The 22,716-nt window shown below is 47.6% G+C and overlaps 1 protein-coding gene across 1 annotated transcript in view; it reads left to right on the top strand.

Moving 5' to 3' along the window:
- ME1 (malic enzyme 1) overlaps positions 1-22,716 on the top strand; it is a 1,446,246-nt gene that overhangs the window by 1,415,182 nt on the left and 8,348 nt on the right. The window contains exon 13 of the mRNA XM_078648140.1: positions 2,738-2,836. Coding sequence (XP_078504266.1) covers positions 2,738-2,836 — 99 coding nt within the window. The remainder of the gene's footprint in view (positions 1-2,737; positions 2,837-22,716) is intronic.

The raw sequence follows: 22,716 nt of genomic DNA, 5'->3' as shown, positions 1-22,716 counted from the left end.
GGTATCTCGACACTGGGGAATGTCATGTCCGATACGACACTTAAGTCCTTTGGGATCTGAGAGAGGAATTCGGTATGCCCTGGTCTCAGTTTTATCAATACCTTCAGCTCCGCTCTGCGCTGAACCCCAGTCTGAGGGATCTGGAGGACCTCCCCAACTTTAGCCTGTTGGAGGCAAAGGTCTTCATGGGTGATCTGGAAACCAAGAAGATCTCCGGGATCTACCAGTCCTTAGTTATACAATGCTCGCCCACACTTCTGAAACTTCAGGTGATTGGGAACAAGACGTGGGTGCTCTAGAGGAGGAGGATTGGAGAGAGGCTCTGGCCGCCCACGAGGGGCGGCCATTGTGATGCGTCTCTGCCTCATTCAATTTAAATACCTACACAGGGTATACTTCACCCGAATGCGCTTGTGGAGGGCCGGATTGATCGCCTCCCCAGAGTGCCTTTGGTGTGGAAGGGAGGAGAGCACGTTTTTGCATACTGTTTGGCAGTGTTTGTCGCTTGACCGATTTTGGAGGGGGTGTTTACTTGCCTGTCTGAGGTTCTGGAGTGGGAACTCCCACGCACACCACAGTTCGCCTTGCTGCACGTAATGGAGGGAATTGGGGGCAATGTTTATAAAAGACATCTTATGCAATTGGGTCTTACTCTGGCAAAACGGGACATAGCTAGGGCGTGGAAGGATACACGGCCCCCCTGGGTGGCGGCATGGAAGAACGGACTGGATTTTTGTAAGAGGCTGGAACAGCCAATCTTTGTTGCCAGGGGTTGTCCGCGTAAACACTACAAAATATGGAAACGATGGGCGGACTTCAGGGGACTGTGGCTGGAACCCCCGGTTGCCTTGGAGGACCCTCCGGTGGAACAAGTTTAGGCTTTCATGGGCTGGTGCTGCCGTAGTGCGGGGTTGAGGTGGGGTGCCTGTGTGTATATTTCATGGTTCTGTGTATACGAAGTGTGAGTTGAACCAGTTGGACATTGTGTGACTCGGGGGGAGGGTTTGGGGGGGAGTTGGGGGGGGGGGGTTGTGAATTGAATGTTATCCGTGGATATGTATCTATGCCATAATGTTGAAAAGCTGATTGCATTTCCTGTTTTTGAACAGTAATGCTGCAGTTGTCTCTGGGGTACAGAGCCCTGCATAATATGCGTAATCTGATAATAAAATATGTTTTTTATTTTTAAAAAAGGCTTTTGAAGGTATCTAAAAGTGCATCTGTCACTTTTGGCCATTCTGAGTTAGGTTTAGAATAAATTGAGGACCGCATTGGCCTTGTCCCCTTGTTGTTATGGGCAAAGGCTTTGCTTTCAGCTGAACTAGAATTCACAAGGGGGCATATTATCAAGCAGGGCGATAGGCGATTGTCGCCGCTTTAGCGGCTGTTTTCAGCCGCTAAGCGGCAATAATTCTATCGCCCTATTAGCAAGCTATCGCTAACTGATGTTAGCGACAGCTTTTAGGCGATAGCGAGCGGTTTGGGGCCCGCTTTGCATGTCAGCGATGTTTATCGCTAATGACATGCAAAGCGGGCGTAGCCAACCAGTTAGCGACTGAAAGCAGTCGCTAACGTCGCTATCGCCTATTAGCAAGGCAGGCGTAGCGATGGAAATATTCACGCTAAGCGCGAATATCTCCAAATACTAACACCTGCCCAGACCAGTTCTTAGCCATGTTATCCAATGGGAGGTGGATAACATGGCTAAGAGCATTTTGTCGCTAATGCGTGAATATCGCTGTATTCTCTGCAATATTCACGCATTTTGCCGCTATCGCTGGATATTTTAGCACAATGGAGAAAAACGTTGCTAATAGCATGTTTTCTCCGCTAACATATCCAGCGATAGGCAGCGATAAAAATATCGGCGCTAAGCCTATTTAGCGATGATTAGCGCTACTTGTTGGTAATATGCCCCTAGATCTGTTATTAGAGATTGTCTTACTATGGTAAATGATGAGAAGAATCCTTGGCTTAGCCACAGAAAACGCGCATTCAATGAAGTAGGCTTAATTGATTTCTTTGATAGGTCCGATATAATACCCCCTCAAGCAAAGCTCATTATTAGATCAGCTTACCTTGCTTACCAGCAAGCTCTCTACATTTGCAGTTGCTGAGTCAGCAGAGAGTGATGATCTTCGTAAATGTTAGGTTACTTTACTAGGTTTCGCTTGGCCACAGTACATTTTCTGGTAGCATTCCTGCATCAGTGGAGCTGGTCTTATAATCTTATGCCATGCCTAGGTAGTAATAATACGGCTAAAAAACTACTTTGCACTTTATTCTGTTTCGTGCAATTTATAAAATCCCAGGACAACATTTTTGCTGCCATTGTTGAGAGCACACTGCCCTTGCGCTTATAGAGAAGGTTTTAGCTATCTGTATGCATTGGATTCTATTGATGTCTGTTCTGCCATCTTAAATTATATAACAGGGGTGCTGGTAATTAGAAAGCGGTATGGATAAACTAGTTTTTAGGAGGCATACCCCAGGTATCTAGTATTTGTCCTTTTAAAGAATTTATATTTGATTTTATTATATTTATATGTCTTAGTCTATTGATGTCATATTAGCTGAAGAATGTACTTTCAATCATTATTTCGACTTTGTGCTTTTATGATTTGCTTGTTAAATCGAATTAAGCGTACTTGATGATCTAGAGTGACTATCGAATGTTTGACTTGATGTCCTAAAACAATATGCAGTCTCATCAGAAATGTGTCTCTCTTGTGCTTAGCTTCTAGCACAGCAAGTTACTGATAAGAATTTGGAGGAAGGACGTCTGTATCCACCCTTAAAAGACATTCGGGAGGTCTCACTGAAGCTGGCTGTAAAGGTACTATCATGGTTCTAGCGAGATTAAGTATTAATTCATGTTCAATGTTCCCCTAACGTTATTTTAGGAAGAGATATATTTTTGGCTCTATTATTTGAACTCAGATACATCCCAGAGCCCAGAAAAACTAACATGACTTACAAGTGATAATACATCCCCCACAGAACATTTTGATTGGTAATAAATATTTTCTTCCTCTAAAGAGTAGTTAAGTATCTCTGGATATGTTGAATTTGGCTTTATATTCGAATGTTTTTTAAGAATCTTCCACACGAGGATTAATATGTCAAGTTCAAAACCCGAGGACTTGAGAAAAAAAATACAGTACGTTTTGCATGTAATATGGCTGAGTTGTATGTAGCACAATACCCTAGTTCCAAATCATAGTCATTAAGAAGGAAGCCTTTTTCTTTTCTAAGAATGTTTTTGACGCACATTGCAACATTTTAATGAGGCCTATTCTGAACATAATTATTTTACTGACTATTGAACAATAAACACACCTCACGACCCAATGAAGAACTTTCCAGGAATTGCAATTCTCAAGAGCTGATTTCACGATATTTAAGTGACTAGCAAAAACAAGGGGGCATATTTACAAAAATGTCAGCGGGCGGAGTTGCGCCAAATTTGGCAGTACTGCGCTCCAACATTTTGAATATGCAGGGAGGCGCTGTATTCACAAGGGAACAGTGCAGCCCTGTGTTTCTGCTAAAAAAAAAAAGCTTGCTGGCGACAGCGCCAGCCACCATGTCGAAAGGGTGCTACGCTGCAGGGAGGATTGCTTATGTGCAGGAAGGGACACCTTCCGGCACATAAACAATCAATAGTTGTGATTTGCTCTTTCTATTTGTGCTGCGGAATGCAGCACACATGGAAAGAGCATAAAACAAGGAGAAATGAATAATTTCTCCTCGTATCACCATTCTAACGATTAGTATTCCATGACGTTGGTTTTTGGCGCTGCATCGGCCTTGTAAATCTGGGCCAGCGTCAAAAAGCAATGGGTGTTGGGGTGGAACACCCACAGCAACACCCATTGCCCTCCCCTGTGCCACAGAGGACTGCAGCAGAAAGGAGCATATTCACAAGGTGGCGTTAAGCTACGTTAAGGGGCTGAGCGCCACCTTGTAAATAAGAAAAATGGCACTACGCCACCGGAGCGTCTAAAAAAGTGAGGCTCAGGTGGCGATAGGGGCCTGCAAATACGTTTCAAGGTTTCTGTAATTACAGCAAAACCCTTGGCAGTAAAAAGTAGCCGGAGACAGCAGAGACCTTTTTAGAATGGAATAGACGCTGTGCAGTATTACGCCACCTGTTCGTTTATGGAGATCTTTCTAATGGTGGGAAATGGATGAAATGTCTTGTTGCCTGGTACTATTACTGGACTACTCTCCGTGATAGTGTAGTGCCCTAGGCGCCGTTTGACCACTGAGGAGTTTGATGCAATTAAAGGGCAATAGCAAAGTCCAATGATACTCAACTCCTAATTAACTGTAAATAAAATTTTCAAAGATGGGTATTTTTTTTAACAAGGCTCACTCAAAAAGTGGCATTCTTGTTTGTATGGTAGTTTTAGAAGAAAGATTATAAAGTTTGAGGCTATTTAACAAAAGCAGGAAGGATAAGTGAGGCTGGGGTACTCAAGTGATGTGGCTGAAGCTGAAAGTTAAGAAACCATGGGGGATATGTACAATGAAGTGGCGGAGCGTGGCGTTAGCCTCCTGGACTCAACGACAAGCTCCGCCACTTCAGAAATGCAAGGCTGCACTATATTTACAAGAATGTGGTGCAGCCTTGCGTTTCCCCTTTAACAACTTAGCCTCAACGCAGGCACCCTTGCACCAGAGTGCAAGGGTGTCTGTGTTCAGGGGAGGATTGGTTATGTGTAGGAAGGTGTCCCTTCCTGCACATAAACAATCCTAAAATGCCATTTTGTAACTTTCATGTGTGCTGCTTCATGCAGCACACATGAAAGTTACAAAATGGCATTTTTTTAAAAGGTTTGTTTATGTACAGGAAGGGACAACTTTTCTGTACATAAAAAAGCCATGGAAAAAGCAAAAACGAGGAGAAATAATGTATTTCTCCTCATTTTGCCAACTTAAGACCAGGATTTTCCTGGTTTTAATTTTGGCACTGCCTCCTGTGTATGCCACCCATGTACATATCGTGCAGCATCAAATACAATGGGTTTTGCAGTGGAACGCCAACCACAACACCCACTGCATGCTCCTTTCACGCTAAACATAGCGTGAAAGGATGCCTTGTGTACATGTCAGTGTTAAGCCACGATAAGTGGCTTAACGCTGCCTTGTACATAAGTCAAGGTCCCTATTGCCATGGGAACGTCACAAAAAGTGAAGTTCCCGTGGTGATAGGGGCTTGTACATATGACCCGAAGAATTTAAAGGATGAAAAACATGTATGAGAGAAAAAAAACGTTGCATTGAAGTCTCAATGAGAGAAGGAAGTTCAGCAGAACAGCAAGCTCAGGTTGATATCCAGAATTAATAAATATTGGGCTCGGAATTTCCTATAGGGTATGCATAAAAAGCTGGCTCTAATGCAGAAGTAGTGAAAACGTGAATGATTGCAAAGTTACGCAAAGGACGGTTAATGTTAGTACCACATGGTTTAATCATGCAGAAATAGTGCCACACACAAATTGATAGAGCACTTCGAATCCAGACGCAAAGGCACACCACTTCAGTCATAATAAAAAGGCATTTGGGGGCACATTTTGTACATGCATGCTGGGGCAACGGAAAATAGTGGCAGGTGAATAGTTGCTTCCACTCTACGGCATGACTTTCGATGCTGCCTGGATGCTGCTCAGGTGGGTGTTAGTCAGCATCAACTTTCCTGTGGTACAGCTGGGCCTGGTAATAAAGTAGCATTGCTAAATTTTGCTCCCTATTAGAACTGAGGTTTCTGGTTGTCAGAGAATGCACTCTGTAATAAGCTGGCTCTCTAGATAATGTACTAAAACGAAGTACACTGTGCAGAGAGTGCAGTGGGTCCCCAATTGGTTTACTGTGGCTAAAGTAGATAATACTAATACTCTCTTATCTGGTAGTGTGGGCGAGTAGTTAAGCTTATCAGAGGGTAGTGCTAGCATTTGTTGTACTCACAGAGGCAATGAATGAAACACACTTAAAGAATACATCTGAGACCAATTTAGAAAAATAACACTTCTTTTTATACATATATTTCAAACTCAAGGGCATAATTTCAAGGAAAGTACAGTTTTCAATAAAAATATGTACAATGCAATCCTATGCGAGGAAAAGTCAAAGATGCATAAAGGTAGTTACAGTCGGTTTCAGGGGTTCATCTTCTGGGATCGGAATAGCAGTGGGCCAAGGTTGAAAGTACTACTAGCAATTCTTCAGGAACTGCCTGGTTTCTGGTGAAGCTGGTGAAGCTGGTAGCTGGCATGCTATAGAGAAGAAGGGCCACCTGGAAAAAGGCTGCACAGGGGGACTTATGGCACATCCGAGGGCTCCAAAACAGGGGATCAGGTCAGGTTGGAGTATAGGGGCACAGCAGTTCATCGGGACCCAGGCAGAGGGGGCTCAGGAGCAGAGTAGTTAGGTTGGCCGGGCTGGTTCACAAAGATGCAACCGCTGTCAGAGACAAATAGCTGGAAGAAGAGAAATCCAAGGCAGATGGGCCACTCTCAAAGTGGGTCACAGTGATGCTGATATCCCTCGCTGGCTGCGTGGTCCTGGGGCAATGAAAATCTGGACAGAACTCATGCTTTTGGCGTTTGGTGTAGGGCGTAAGGTACCCAGGGGTCAGTACAGGAAGCCTCAGGTTGGTCCTGGTGTATTCACACTTCCTGGGAGACAGAGCTCACCTTCCAGAGCATGGGTACTTTCTCCTGGTCATCTGCAGCATCGGTCGGGCCGAGCTGCAAGGCGGTAGAGGGACTCTGCTTGTCGGAGCCTAAGGACTGCAGGGAAGTAGCTCCTCTTCTCCAAGGGAGACTTTTTGGGTGTTTCGAAGTGCTGGCAGGCTTTCCAAGGCTATGGTAGATCTCCAAATCCAGGACGAGCCACTCTGGTGTGATTGTTCAGAGAGGGCTGAGGACGGCAGAGTTTTGTGCCAAAGTTCTGCTGCAGTTCTCATCAGGCAATGACTCTTCTTTGTAATTCTTCTGTTGATCTATCAAATCTGGGTTCTTGGGTTATGGGGGCCCCCTAACTCCTCAATTTAGGGGCATTTATAGGGAGTGACAGGTAGTAGCCAATGGGTGTCTACACCCTCTGTTTGACTACTTCCTGTGGGAAGTGGGCATAGCCCTGACCCTAGAGGCTAATTTAGTTCAAAACAACATAAAACAATCTGAAAAGTGGGATACACATCAGCTGGCTTGCCCTAGGGGTGGTACTGGCTGAATGTGGGCACACCTCCTAATCTAACTAATTTTCCCACCTGTCTTGCCACCATAAAATGGAGTCAGGACAGGAAGGTGGGCGCCTCCACTATCTGGAGAGGCATAACAAATGCGGCAGGGCCTTTGAAGCTTCCCGCTCTGGAATGCCCATCCTGTTTGGAGGATGTGTGACACCTCCACCCAGAGCAGGCTTTGTTCCGGTGCTCTGAGAGTGAAGGTGGTCACCTCAGGAGGTCAGAAACCTCTCTGTGGTGGCTGACTGGTCGAGACCAGTCAGTCAACACACTAGCAAGTCGGTAGGTTTTCAATGGGCAGCATTAAGGTGCCCTCTGTGTGCATGTATTAATATGGCCAATATTGGCATCAGTGTGGGTTTATTAAGATGAGGTGTTTGGTACCAAACACCTTTGGGTACAGTGACGCCATCATGCAGCTGGAGAGCTTGTAGTCATGAGTGTCCAACCCATGTTCTTGTTATGGCATCCTTGCGCAATTATATCTAAGGGTCACATCCCCTCAGGTGGAGATACCCATACATGGGTATAGTGCACCCCACAGTGCACCCCACAGTGCACCCAGCCTTCAGGCTGTAAGGCCTGCCGTAGGGGTGACTTACCTATACCACATGCAATACTTTGCTGGCATGGCACACAGGGATGTGTGCCATGAAATGAAATGAAATTAAATGAAATGAAGAAAGTTCTTAATAAAGCGCACTGCGACCAAGCGGCTTCCTGGCGCTGAAAGTAGAGGGCTGAGGAGAATGGAATTTGCCGAAGGAGATCAGCCAGAGTACGCTATGGAAAACAGATGGGTCTTGAGGGCTTTGCGGACATGGGAGTAGATTGGGATAGACCGGATCGACAGAGGAAGGCTGTTCCAGAAACGAGGAGCTAGTACAGAGAATCTAGTGCCTCCAGTTTTAGATCTACGGAACCGCGGAACATTGAGGAGGGATTGATTAGAGGAGCGAAGGGCACGGTTGGGAGTGTAGGGGATAATGAGAGAATTGATGAAAGCCGGGGCAGTGCGAGTACGAGCCATAAAGGCCAAGCAGCCCATCTTAAAGAGAGATCTCTGACAGATGGGAAGCCAGTGAAGGGATTGCAAAACAGGAGTGATGTGAAAGGACTTGGGCAGGTGATGGATAAGACGAGCGGCCTGATTCTGAATAGCCTGCAGTCGGCGTAGTTCGTAGACCGGAATGCCCACGTACAGGCTGTTCCCGTAATCAAGATGGGAAAGAATCATCGCCAAAATAATAAGTTTGAGGGCATCGGAGGAAAAGAAACGGGACACTTTCCGGATAGTCCGGAGGGAGAGAAAACAGGAAGAAACAACTGAGTTAATCTGGGCATGCATGGAGAGGTCCCGACTGACTTTAATACCCAAGGTCTTTGCGGAGGCCGCCGGTACGGGCGGGGGGCCGAAGATGGGAGGCCAGAAGGCGGCCGACCAAGGGGAGATGGTGGGGCCAGTCAGGACCAGCTCCGTCTTGTCCAGATTAAGCTTGAGTTGATTCCAGTTCATCCACTCCGAGATGAAAACTAGAGTGGAGTGGAATTTAGGTAGGGAGTGCAGAGGAGAGGAAAGATCGAAAACTAACTGGAGGTCATCTGCATAGTTATATACGGAGACCCCCATGTCAAGGAGAGAAAGAATAAGGGGACAAATGTAAAGATTGAAAAGAAGAGGGGACAGGGAGGAGCCTTGGGGGACCCCGCAAGGGACCAAGCGGGTTGGGGCAGTGTGGCCAGAGAGATGGACAGCCTGAGTCCGTTCTTTAAGAAAAGAGGCGAGCCAAGAGAGGGCGGTGCCCCGAACGCCCGCTGCGCAGAAACGGCAGAGGAGGATGGAATGGTCGACCGTGTCAAACGCAGCGGACAGATCAAGGAGCACCAAGGCTTGAGGCAAGTTGGAGTCCGCCTTGCTCTTTAGCTCGTCTAGGACAGACAGGACCACTGACTCAGTAGAGTGGGCCGGGCGGAAACCCGCTTGGTGGGAGGCCAAGAGATGGTTATCCTCAATGAAGGAGGAGAGACAAGATGTAATATAACTCTCCAATATCTTCCCAAGGTAAGGGAGAAGGGAAATAGTTCTGAAGTTGGAGGGAAGGGAGGGGTCTGAACCAGGCTTTTTAAGATGGGGTGAACTATAGCTGATTTGAAGAATTTCGGGACTAGACCTGAGGAGATAGAGGCATTAAGGAGGGAGAGAGGGGGATCAGGGCAGTGAATGAAAAGCTCTCTCAGAATGCGAGCTGGAGCACAGTCAGCCGGGGAGCCTGACTTCACTTTCTGAAGTAGAGCCAGAAAAGAGTTCAGAGAGATAGGTGGAAACTGATCGAGAGACGAGGAGGACAGAGGAAGAGCAGGGGAAAGAGGGGAAAGAGGTGGTGAAGATGCTAGAGGAATATTGGATTTGATCTTCGCGATCTTCTCTAGAAAGAAGTTGTTAAGAGACAGACAGAGAGCTTGGGAAGGGATAAGGTTAGGGTTGGCCCTATCCGAGGCAACTAAGTTGCGGACTATGGAGAAAATCTCCTTAGGCTTGTTGGCTGTCAAAGATATTCTCTCCGAAAAGTAGGTGGTTTTGGCTAAGAGAATAGCCTTCTTGTAATTAGCCAAAAGAAGCTTGTATTTGGCTCGCAAGGAGGGACAATAATTGCGTCTCCAATGGCGTTCGGAACGCCTAAGGTCCAATTTAAGGATTTTCAACTCGTCTGTAAACCATTTTTGGGCGTCATGGGGGCGGCAGGTCTTGACTTTCCTGAGGGGGGCAACCCGATCGCAAGAGGAGGACAGCCAATGATTCACAGCGTCTAATTGAAGATCATGGGAAAGAATACCTAGGTCGGGGGGAGAGGTAGTGAGAGAGGCGCAGAGAGAGTTGAGGTCAACCCGATTCCAATTACGAGCTGTGACATTCTTGGGCAAGGGGAGTTTCTCTTGTTCTCCGAGCTCAATAGGGAATGAAATCAAAAAGTGATCGGACCAGGTGCAAGGGAGGACTGTGGGGGGGAGGATAGTACAACTAGCTGACCATATTTGGTCTAAGGTATGGCCATGAACATGGGTGGGGGAGTGAAGGTGAGGAAGGAAATTGAGACACTGGAGAGTGGCCGAGAAGTCCTTGAAGGACAGGTACTCCCTGGGGTCGCCCGGCCAATAGTTAAAGTCTCCCAGGAGGAGCACAGAGGAATTATTGACCACAAGCGTAGCCAGTAATTCTTGCAAGACAGGCACAAAGGAAGGCATGTTCTGAGGGGGACGATACATAAGGACTATTGTAAGGGAGGGGGAAAAAGGTTAACTGAGCGGGCAACTAAAAAATCGACGCCAGGTATGGGAGGAGGGGGAAGGAGCCGAAACTGAAGATTAAAACGAATGATTATCGCCACACCCACACCGGCTTTACCAGCTGGACGATCCGCCCGAAGGGCGTAGTAAGAGTCGGGGAGGGCGGACAGAAGATCAGGAAGGGAATCGGCCGAGAACCAAGTCTCTGTGAGAAACAGAAAATCAGGGGCGTCGGTGTCCAATAAATTAAAAAGCTCAAGCTGGTGCTTGCCTGCCGATCTAGTATTAAGCAGGCAGGCAGTGGCCGTGATGGGTGAAGGGGGAGGGAGAGGAGCGGGGGAGGGGGGAACCTGTAACCGGGGAGAGAGCAGCGTAGGTTCAGACGAAGGGAGTGGAGGGACAGAGATGCCCAAAGTGGCAATGTGCTGAGACAGGGAAGGGGCAATGGACTGAGCTGCATTTAAAGAGAGCAGTTGAGCTGGGGTGTAAGTAAGGGCGGGGGCAGGGTGCGTGGCCCCTGGTCCCTGCCGGTCACGGACGGGCGCAGACGGGCTTGCCCTTGGCGCGCCTTCGGCGCACCCGCTGCGCGTACGGGGAAAACACATTGTTTATAGAGGGGGAAACGGAAGGGGCATGGCCTGTTGGTGGTGGGCGTGGCCAGTGGCCTCTGGGGAATGGCGGCGAAGACGTTGTGGCCCGCTGCTGCGATGCGATCCGCTGCGCGGGGATGCCCAGAGCATGGAGAGCGAAAGTGCAAGTGCCCAGGAGGGGGAAGTGAGTATATAAAAGCACAATAAACACCCAAGTAGACTCTTCGCTTTTTGTCTGCACTAAGACACACAGGCTGCAGTGTCAGTTTGCATGAGCTTGGTGAGGGGTCCCTTAGAATGGCACAATTTGTGCTGCAACTCTTAGGGACCCTTTTTAGGTCCAATTTCCTAGGTACCAGGGCTACCACTTACTAAGGACTTATAAGGGCTCCGAAATGGGTGCCAATTGTGGAACAATCGTACAGTTTAGGGAAAGAACAATGGTGCTGGGGACCTGGTTAGCGGGAACCCAGCACACTGTCAGTCAAAGTTGCACCAGATACCAGGCAAAAAGTGGGGGGTTGTCCAACAAAACCCCAGTTATTTACACACTCTGTACAAACAGGAACCACCGTTCTAGTCAGGTTAATCTAGATATGCTCTAAAAGATAACCTGTGCTCACCCCCTGGTAACTTGGCACAGATCAGTCAGGAGTATATAAAGAGGCAATGTGTAAAGTATATGTGCATCAGACAGACAGACAATAACACAATGAATACACCACAAAAATGCTCCACACAGGGTTAGAAACATAAATTATAATTTTATGAGTAAAGCAAGACCAAAACATAAAAAATCCATCTCTACCAAAATGCGAAGATCAAGATGGGGCGGACGCTCCTTTTCTTTCAATGCCTCTACTCTCTGGAACACACTCCCGTTAGACCTCCGGAAGGAGCCAAGTCTACTGGCGTTCCGGAAACTCTTAAAAACCTATCTCTTTAAGGACTCTTTCTATACTTTCTGTCTTATTTCCTTATTCGTTAGTCCGCAGTGCTGAGCGGCCTCAGGGAAGCCATGCGCGATACAAGTCCAAATTCATTAATTCATTCAAGTAAAACCAGAGTTATGAATTTTTAAAGATTAAATAAAAATATACTGTTTAGAAGCAAATAGGGATTAGGCATTATTTGAGGTCATGCTGGAATAGGGTGAATCCAAAAGATCAGGCTGACCACGATGCAGGGCAGCCTGCCTACAATACTCATGCAGGTCTCGCTTAAAAAGTACCTTGATTGGAGCAAGCGCCAACATCAAAGGCTCGATGCGTTGGTTCTGATCTGTGTAGGCAATAAAGGCTTAGTTGACAAACCCCTTTAAGATGCAGGCACTGTCGTCATTGCCAAGCTGCGCTGTCCATCATCATCAAGATGCCCAGTTCATCGAAACGATATCGTCGATTAGCTCCTGCGTCGGCGTCAAAGGGCAATACATCGGTTCCGCATGGCGCAAGGTCAATTTTGATGGTTCTGGACAGCAGTAGTCACCTTTCAAGAGCGCAGGACTGGATTTGCACCACTTGGCCGAATTCACAGATGGAAGAGAACAGGTGCTGTTACAAAGGAAATTAAATCTTTGATGGCCCTGAGACTCCAGAACAGGGGGCAAGCCAGCAAGCCATTGGAGTCACTCTGTGTTCAAGTGATATGAGTCCAGTTCTTGTCGCCAGCAGGGCAGGGATCAAAAGGCAGCAGAGCAGCACAGCAAAGCAGAAAAGCAGTTCTTCCAGAACAGCAGTCAAACAAAGGGGTAATCCTTGTAACACAGTAGTCTTCACTCCTGGCAGAGTTATTCACAGGTCAAATAGTGTACTGTCATGGTAAAGTCTGCCCCAGTACTTATTCCCAGTTGTGCCTTTGAAGTGGGGTTGACTTGAGAGCAGGCCCTTGAAGTGCACATGTCCCCCTTTCATCCCAGCCCTTGCTCAAGACTATCAGATAGGGGTTATTCAGCCCTTTTGTGGAAAACAGGACACTGCCTATTCAGGTATAAGTGCCAGCTCTCCCTCTTTCTTCATGCCCAGGAACAGCGATCAGAATGCAGACGATTTCAGATGAGTTCTCTGTCACACCCACCCTTCCTGTGTTTGTGGCTGTCTAGATGGAAAGCGTAAAGTGTAGCTGTCACCCACCCCAGACATGTTTTGGAGACAGGCTGCAAGGCACACAAAGAAGTGAGAGCAGAGAAATGTCCACTTTCTGAAAGTGGCATTTCTAAAATAGTAATGTTAAATCCAACTTTACCTTTAAAAAGGATTTATCATTACTATTCCAAAGATGTAACACATGATGCAGCTACACCTTTCTGATCAGGAATTATAGTTTTAAAAGAGGAGTAGGCCTCACAGAAGTGAAAAACAAATTTAGCTGTTTGTCACTACCAGGACATGTAAAACTTAAAAGTGCATGTCCTACCCTTGCACAGCACCCTGCCCTTAGGGCTACCTTAGGTCTTCCTTAGGGGTGACTTATGTCTAATAAAAGGGGAATTTCAAGCTTGGCATGTGGAATTGATCTGCACACACAGGCCTTGCAGTGGCAGGCCTGAGACAGGTTTGAAAGGCACAATCAATATTGCAGGCTCACTAGTAGCATTTAATTTACAGACTCTGGGAATATGGTTTGCCTCTTTACAAGGGGCTTAGAAGTAAACTAAATATGTCAATTTGGTATACACCAATGTTACCAGGTTTAGGGGAGATGCACATGCGTTTTAGCTCTGGTCAGCAGTGGTAAAGTTCTCAGAGTCCTAAGGCCAGCAAACAGATACAGCAAAAAGAGGAGGTAAGCAGGAAAAATGATTGGAGGAAGACCACCCTAAGGATGACAGGTCTAACACGTCCTTTCTCCTTTCTCAAAGAATCACAGGCTTCCCCAACAAATTCACTAACAATCACCTGAGCAGAATGAGAGACAACCCCATTACTTGCGGCACCTGCTTCAACGTTGCCCAAAACTGCAAACTGTATGACTGTTATACTTTATTATAGTGCCTTAGGCCAAAATATTTCACTGTAAGATTTTAGGGGTGTATAAAGTATGTTATTTTCGTGCCTTTACATTTTTGCTTATCAGTTAGCACTCCAGCATTGGATGTTTCATAGATTCACATGCTCAAATCATTCCCATAGTCAAGCTAGAAGTCTCCAGGGTAATCTTAAAATAGCATTATGCCTTCATAAAGGCCTGTATACATTGCCACTAACCAACCAAACAATATAAAGGAGAAAGACTTATACTTCAGCCAGTCAGCTAACAGCACCCTGTTTGCCACACCCCCAAGCGGCAATCATACCTCATAGGGGCAGATTTACAAGCCCCTTGCGCCTCTTTTACGCCGCTGTTGCGTCACATTTGTGACACCGCTTCGGCGCAGCGCCATGCTGTGGGGTATTTACAACGTGACGCATCTGGGAGATGCATCACGTTGTAAAGCACTGTGCTACATAAAGGCCTTCCGGCGCATGGGGGGTGGGGCGTTCCAGCGCAGGAAGGCCTCCAAAAAGTGGCTGAGTGAAATCTACAAGATTTCATTCAGTCACTTTTAAGGCCATGCTGCATCAAAAGCCTGCGCCTGCTTGAAGCAGGTGTAAGGATTGACGCAGCATTTTCAGGATAGGGCACCCCAAGCCTTGCTGGAGCTGCGTCGCGCTTGCGACGCAACTCTAGCAATGCACCGCCTTTACGGCAGCAGATGCGTCACGCATCTGTCCATTTTTGCCCCATGGTGCGCCGCATTGTAAATGCGGCGCATCCATGGTGGCGCAGCTGTGACGCACAATAACTGGCGCATCCCTGCTGATATGCAGGGATGCCCTAGTTATTGTAAATCTGCCCCATAGTTTCTATTTTACAGCTCAGAGAAAGGGAGTCCCATCAAACCTTTGCTTTTAATTCTTCTAGTAATTGATTTTCCAATCTCTCACTGTTTCAGTGAGATTCACTACATCAGCATTGAGAAATCCGACAAAAAGATAGCCCTTTGTAGAGCTTGAAAATCCTGTGAGAAAAAGAGGTTCTGTGTTGAGGATCCCCAAAAGAAACGGATTTACTTCCCTTATCCTCATCACCGGGCCGAAATCTGCAAAATGTGCAGGAAATTGTGTGCAAAAACTTTAAATAATTGAGAAGGTCATCATTTAAGGTGACTCAAAAAGAAAGTGAAAGCAAAAAGGAGTCTAGAGGGAAAAACAAAACTAGGACGCCCTCCACTCAATAAATCATCACGCAATAAATGTCCTAGTTTTCAAAGCAATTCTCTTTTTCTGATCTGTAGACATCACTGGTTAAGCATCAAATACACCAGGAAGTCTCTTAATATAGAGATTTTCAAGCTGTCTCAGTCTATTGCCTTTATAAAAATAGCCCAGCTCTGATCTACACACTTAAAACAACACAAGACCCACAAACACTTTAAGAGACAACAGAAAAAAGTGGGGAAAGCGAGATGGCACCTCACGGGCGCACCACCAATGGGATCCCTGGTTGGTACTCACCAGGATGGCCCTGTTCTCATCATTGGTGCCATCAAGCTTTAACGGAAACGTGTCTTAAACCCAATGAAGAAATGACAGTGAATGATGCAGTGGACACAACTTATATGTGACACAAACTTACAACATTAAACATTTAATCTAAACGTTTCTTTTTTAAACAGGCTTTCCCCGTGTAATCTTCCTTTTTTTTCTTGACAGGTTGACTTTGCCTCTGCTGCCGACTCCCATACTAGCGCCAAGAAACCGAACGGTGCACGCTGCGCTTTATAAATGTTTTAAATTAGAAATTAGAAATTAGAATCTATAAACTACTGCGCAACCAGGACAAAAAACCTTTACTCCTGTTCCCTTGTTTGTTGCAAACAGTACACATATAAGCATAAAAAAGGAGGATGTGAATACTACCCATCGATTCACACCCTACTTACAGCCGACATGTTTCATTGCCTTGGTTTCTATCAGGCAATTTCCTCAGGGCAAATCAGTTAAATGCCACTGCAAAAGACACTGAGCTTTGCGTGCCTTCAGTTAGCCTTGCCTCTCATACCAGCCAAGAGGAATATTAAAACAGGAATGCAGCCCCCATAGGTGAGCGTGATCCAATCTCCCTTCGGTTCTGTTACGGTGGAGAATAGTCATCCGGCGTCTTCTCAGCACTCGAACTTTGGGTTTAAGACACGTTTCCGTTAAAGCTTGATGGCACCAATGATGAGAACAGGGCCATCCTGGTGAGTACCAACCAGGGGTCCCATTGGTGGTGCGCCGTGAGGTGACATCTCGCTTTCCCCACTTTTTTCTGTTGTCTCTTAAAGTGTTTGTGGGTCTTGTGTTGTTTTAAGTGTGTAGATCAGAGCTGGGCTATTTTTTATAAAGGCAATAGACTGAGACAGCTTGAAAATCTCTATATTAATCTCTATATTAAGAGACTTCCTGGCGCAGGCGACTGCCAGTTTATTAAGGAGCGATGCTCACGCGCAGCGGTCACGCGCAGCGGTTGCGCCGGATTACCGCCGGAGTCACGCCAGAGTCCAGCCCGTCTGCGCCCGTCAGCGTCCCGGAGGCGGGCGGGGCTCCACTATCGTCTGACGCCGTCATAGAGTCTTCCTGGCGTCACTATACATCAGGTGAGTTACGCTCACTTCGCCCTTTCCCCCCCCCTCACGGGGGCTGCCGTACCGTCTTCCCTGGTCGGTACAGGGGTAAGTGCTGTTGCCCTGGATGCGGTTGGCGTCCGAGCTGTACCGTGTTTTCCTCTCCTAAGAGACCGATTGAGCATGCTGACCATCTTTGCATGCTGTTAAATACTAGATCTCTTGCCAGACATGCGCAGGAGATTTACGATCTCTTAGAGTTGGAAAAGCCCCTTTGTCTCATGCTAACTGAGACTTGGTTGGGGGATTTTTCCAACCCTGATGTGGCAGCGGCCATCCCTCCTGGCTATAACATCTACAGGCAGGATAGACCTAAGGGTAGGGGCGGAGGTGTGGCCCTGGTGGTGCAGGAAAGCGTGGTTTGTTCCATCTTGCCGATTGATGACATCCGGGGCTCTGAGTCCCTTGCTTTTTCCATCACCTTGACACCTCACCATTCTTTTAAGGGTTTGTTAGTGTACAGACCACCTGGCCCTTTGGGCACCTTTCTTGAAGATTTTGAGTCTATTCTATCTGGGCTGGTGCTCAATGCAGCTCAGTGCATTGTCGCTGGAGATTTCAATCTCCACATGGATATTCCATCTGACTCGGATACCACCAAACTCTTGGAGGCCACTGCCCCCTTGGGCCTATCGCCGTTTCTTGTGGGACCCACCCACGGGAAGGGGCATACCCTGGACCAGGTGTTTTCTACCTTTCCCCTCGAGGTGAAGGAGATAATTCCGGTGCTGTGGTCTGATCACTGGCTGGCCAAATTCTTGGTTAAAGGTGCGATGAGGCCTGTTAATATGGGGTCTCAGCAACAGCGACGCGCCCACCGGGCTTATCACTCTGTAACACCGGCAATGCTTGCCCAGGCAGCTCTTGACCATCCGTGCCTTTGCACGGGTGACCTCGAGAAGGACTTGGAAGTTCTGCAGGGCTGGCTAGTGGACAGACTTGATGACCTTGCCCCAGTGATGGCCCCTCGTTCTACTTCGAAACGGGTTTCAGCCCCATGGTTCACGGCGACATTGGCGTCTGCCCGGCAGTCTTGCAGGGCGGCGGAAAGAGCGTGGCGTGCCCAATACGACCCTGAGGCTAAACTGCGTTATAAATCTGCGGTGAAGGCCTATCAACGGGACATTCGTTCTGGGAAGAGGGTTTACCTTGCAGGGAGAATAGAGGCTGCCTCTAACTCCTGCAAGGAAATCTTTTCCATTGTGAGGGAATTTACAGCTCCCCGCTCGAATGCTGCCCATGATATGCCTTCAAAGTCCTGGGTGGCGGACCTTGCCAAGTTTTTTACTGACAAGATTAAGCTGATCCAGGACTCTTTCCATCGGGCGGAGCCTGTAGGTGTAATTTGCACAAGGGAGGATCTCCACTTGGCTGCTACATCTGGCCCGTCGCTGGCAGTTTTCCCGCCTTTGTCAGTCGCTGAGTCGTTAGGACTCTTGGGCGCTCTTAAGTCCGGCTCGCCTCTGGACCCTTGTCCGGCTAAGTTCCTCTCTAGAATGGCGGAAGTCCTAAACCCATTGGTTAACCCATTACTCAATCTATCATTGAGCCAAGGCATGGTCCCATTAGCCTGGAAACAGGCCATGGTGATCCCTTTGCTGAAAAAGCCTGGCCTTGATCCGGAGGCGTTGGTCAATTATAGACCAATTTCTCTCTTGCCTGCCTTGATGAAAATTGTGGAGAAGCACATTCAAACGGTGCTCTCCAATTTTTTGGAAGGGCATGAGCTTTTGCATCCCTCCCAATCAGGCTTCCGCCCTGGTCTCAGTACTGAGACTGCACTCCTGGAGGTGTCGGAAGACATCAAAGGAGCACTGGATTCTGGAGGCAGGGCCATGCTGGTCATGTTGGACCTGTCGGCGGCGTTTGACACCGTCCCCCATGATCGCCTGCTCTCGAGACTCCACGAGATAGGCCTCAGGGGGACGGTGTTCAGCTGGTTTGTTTCATTTCTAGCCGACCGCCGACAAACGGTCTGGACCCCGCCGGATTCTGCTGTGATGCCGCCACTGGGTGTTGGGGTCCCTCAGGGCTCTATTTTGAGCCCGACCCTCTTCAACATCTTTATGACCCCTTTGGCGGCTCTGGCGGAGTCTTTCGGGGCCCGGATCGTGTCCTATGCAGACGACACTCAGCTCCTCTTCTCCTGTGAGAGGGGAGGAGATTTTAACGGGGAGAGCATCCGGGATTGCCTTGGGGCTGTTTTCAGATGGTTTCATTTGGGTGGCCTCAAGTGCAATCCAGAGAAATCTGAGGTGCTCTTCTTTGGGTGTGCGTCTGACCCTGACTGGCATGGCTGGTGGCCCATTGACATGTTTCCACCTTCCTCCCCTTCTTTAGTTGCCAAGAACCTGGGGGTGAAGATGGACAAGGGTTTGTCGATGAGAGCCCAGATTCTGGGAGTGACGGGTTCTTGCTTCGGTCTCCTGAAGGTTCTTAGAAAGTTTCTACCCTTGTTATCGGAAGAACATCGGAAACTGACTGTGCAGGCTCTGATCGGGTCCAGGTTGGACTATGCCAACGTCCTCTACCTGGGCCTGCCGGAGTATCTGTTACAGCGCCTTCAGGTGACGCAGAATGCGGCGGCTAGAGCCATTTATGGCTTAAATAGGCGAGCTAGGGTGTCGGGCCTCTTGCAGGCCCTGCACTGGCTGCCTATTCGCAACCGCATTATTTTTAAGACGCTGACTTTGACCTTTAAGGCCTTACACTCTGGAGGTGCGAAGTATCTCCAAAGGAGATTGTCCTTTTATCATCCGGCCCGGGCGCTCAGATCAGAATCACAGTTTCTGGCTGTTGTGCCGCGCGTCCAAAAAGCTTGCATCGGAGGCCGCTCCTTTGGTTTGCGCGCCCCCCAGTTGTGGAACGCCTTGCCACTGTCACTTCGTGGTGCCACTAGTCTGTTGGCCTTCAGGAAGGGTCTTAAGACTTGGTTGTTCACTTTATAGGTCCCTTTTCTGTTTATTTTATTCCCTGCTGGTTTTTATTGTCGTGTTGTGTTACTTTCTGTAGGTCTCGCTGTGTAAGCGCCAGGATACTCTTTTTGAGTCGCTGCGCGCTATATAAAAAAAATAGTAACATAACATAACATAACATAACATATTTGATGCTTAACCAGTGATGTCTACAGATCAGAAAAAGAGAATTGCTTTGAAAACTAGGACATTTATTGCGTGATGACTCAAAAAGAAAGCCAGGTACCATAACCCACTGTCCACCACCCTACTTAACACCTATCAACATTATATTACTATAACACTATATTCCTGATGCCTGAAAATACACAGAAGTCGGACCACTGATCAAAAAGCCCCCGCCGACCCCTAGCAAACTCAAAAATTACTGGCCAATATCCAGCGAAAGTATTAGACAAGATCATCAAAAATCAACTCATGACATACTTGGAGCAGAACATGCTACTCAACACCTCCCAGTCTGGCTTCCGCAGCAATCACAGCAGCAAATCCAGCCTGATCGCAGCCACCAATGACATCCAAATCCCCCTCGACTGAGGAGAAACACCAGCTTTGATCCTCCTTGACCTCTCAGCAGCCTTCGACATCTTATCCTACCACACGCTGATTGAAAGACTCCACCACATCGGCATCCAAGGGGACACGCTCAGATGAATCACCTCCTTCCTCACCAGAAGAACTCAGAAGTTTCACCTCCAACCTTCCACCTCTGAACCCAACGAGATCACTTGTGGTGTCTCCCAGGGTTCATTCCTCAGCCCAACGCTCTTCAACACATATATGACCCCACTGGCCAAGATCATCAGATCCCATGGTCTCAACATCATTTCCTACATAAACAACACCCAACTCATCCTCTCACTCACTGACGACCCACCCATCACCAGAACCAACTTCTACAGATACATGCCAAACATTGCCAACTGGATGAAGAACAACTGCCTGCAGCTGAACACAGACTAGACAGAAGTACTGATCTTTAGCAACAGCAACAACATATGAAATGACTCCTGGTGGCCATAAGACCTAGGACCCGCACCCACTCCCTCCGAACATGCCAGAAACCTCAGAATCGTCATTGACAACAAGCTCGCCATGAATTCACAGAACAATGCCATCTCCTCCGCCTGCTTCCTTACTCTGCGCATGCTACGTAAGATCTTTAAGTGGCTACCACTACACATGTGATGCACCATGATACAGGCCCTCATCACCAGCTGACTGGATTACGGCAACGCCCTCTTTATAGGATTCACCGCACACCCCAAAGACCCCACATCACACCTGACCTCAGGCAACTCCACTGGCACACCATACAAAAGACATACCAATTCAAGCGGCAGACCCATGCACACAAGGCTCTACACAACCAAGGACCCACCTAAATTAACCACCACCTGAACTTCCACCAATCATCAAGAAGACCTCCCTCTGCTTCCCTTTCACTTGCCCATACTCCTCGCATGTACCGAAGTAGAAGTGTGGGAAGCTGCTCCTTCCACATTGCAGTAAAGATCTGGAACAGCCTCCCCATGCACCTCTGGACCATCACCTCACTTCCGGAATTCCAAATGGCCCTCTAAACCTGGCTGTTCAAATAAGCCTCCGGGACCTGCAAGTGCCTGGATACCCTATCGGGTGATTAGCCACACTTTATAAGTACTGATTGATTGATTGAAAGATACAGGTGCTATAGAAATGACCTAATACATAAGTAATTTGTTTCTTACATGCGCTACATTGAGCAAGAGTTGCAGTGATTTCTCAGGTTTTTTTTCAGGGTTAATTGGAAAGCAGACTTGCAAAATAATGCTTGGTTAAGAAAAATGTATTTGGGGTCAGGGTAGGGTCACACTTAAGACAACATTTTAGGGTTTAGTAATGCCATATATTTTGCTGCTGACTGGTTTCAGATAGTAAAATATTAGTAGAAAAGTTTTAATCTGTGCACAACGTTTTCAAGGTTCAAACAAATCCCTAGGTCTACGCACTGAATAGTATGAAAATCATAGATTTGTTTACACATACATGAATTCCCTAAATCAGTTTAGAATGAAGGTACGTCCTAAACTGTTTTTCTTCTTTTCTCCATAATATTGATCAAATTGAGTATGAAACACCATTTATAACATTGGTGAATACCTGCAAACATGACCCGAGTAAATATATGTGGCTAGGGACGACCAAAGTATGTAGCAAGAAAGGGTACATGTTCAATATATGTTGAAAAAACAAATAACAAACATCAGACTACAAAAGAACACAGCACACTCATGGATAGAGTACATTGAAAATTACCATGTTGAGACATCAGACCTGTAGTGACCTGCTGGTCACTGATCTACAGTATTGCTGTGCCAGCCTCTTTTCGAGGGCTGGCTTACACCCCACCCCATACCCCCTGATAATAAAGGGGCCGGGCGCACATGCCCTGGGCCATTTGTCTGTGTCGTTATTCCTACTGTATGGAAGCCTAGGACCCCACAACATTACATTGGCGACAAGTGGGTTGGACCCCAGCTGTTTTTTACTTTGGCTAGTAAGATCTTGATCGCCGGTAAGAACGCTTTTGAGGGCAAGCCTGCGGTGCCCGACTAGTGCTATGAGGCAGGGTTTGTCTTAGCCTTGCGGGCAGAGGTGCAGCATTATCGAGGACTCGACGGTGAGCGGAGCGTCGGAGTCTCGGGCTATCAGTGCAGCATTACATGCCGCAAGAGTGCCTTAGGGGGAATAAGACAACCGGGCCTTGCCGAGGTTTTGGGGTTAGACCGTGCGGAGGCAGCATGAGCGGAGCGTTCGCGGCAGGTTTGCTAGCGGGGCCTGCCACACAGTGCTCATTACGGATACCTTTAGGTCATGCGGCGCTCCTTCAGGAGCCCGCTGTGGGCATTCATGGGCACTTGACCTGAGCACCATGTGGCAGGCCTTAGGGGGCCCCGCAGCCGAGTTTTGCATTCACCGAGGTGA

Source organism: Lissotriton helveticus, chromosome 6, assembly GCF_964261635.1.
Source record: "Lissotriton helveticus chromosome 6, aLisHel1.1, whole genome shotgun sequence".
Classification (NCBI taxonomy): Eukaryota; Metazoa; Chordata; class Amphibia; order Caudata; family Salamandridae; genus Lissotriton; species Lissotriton helveticus.
The sequence above is the reverse complement of the archived record's forward strand: the minus strand, read 5'-3'. Positions and strand labels throughout refer to the sequence as shown.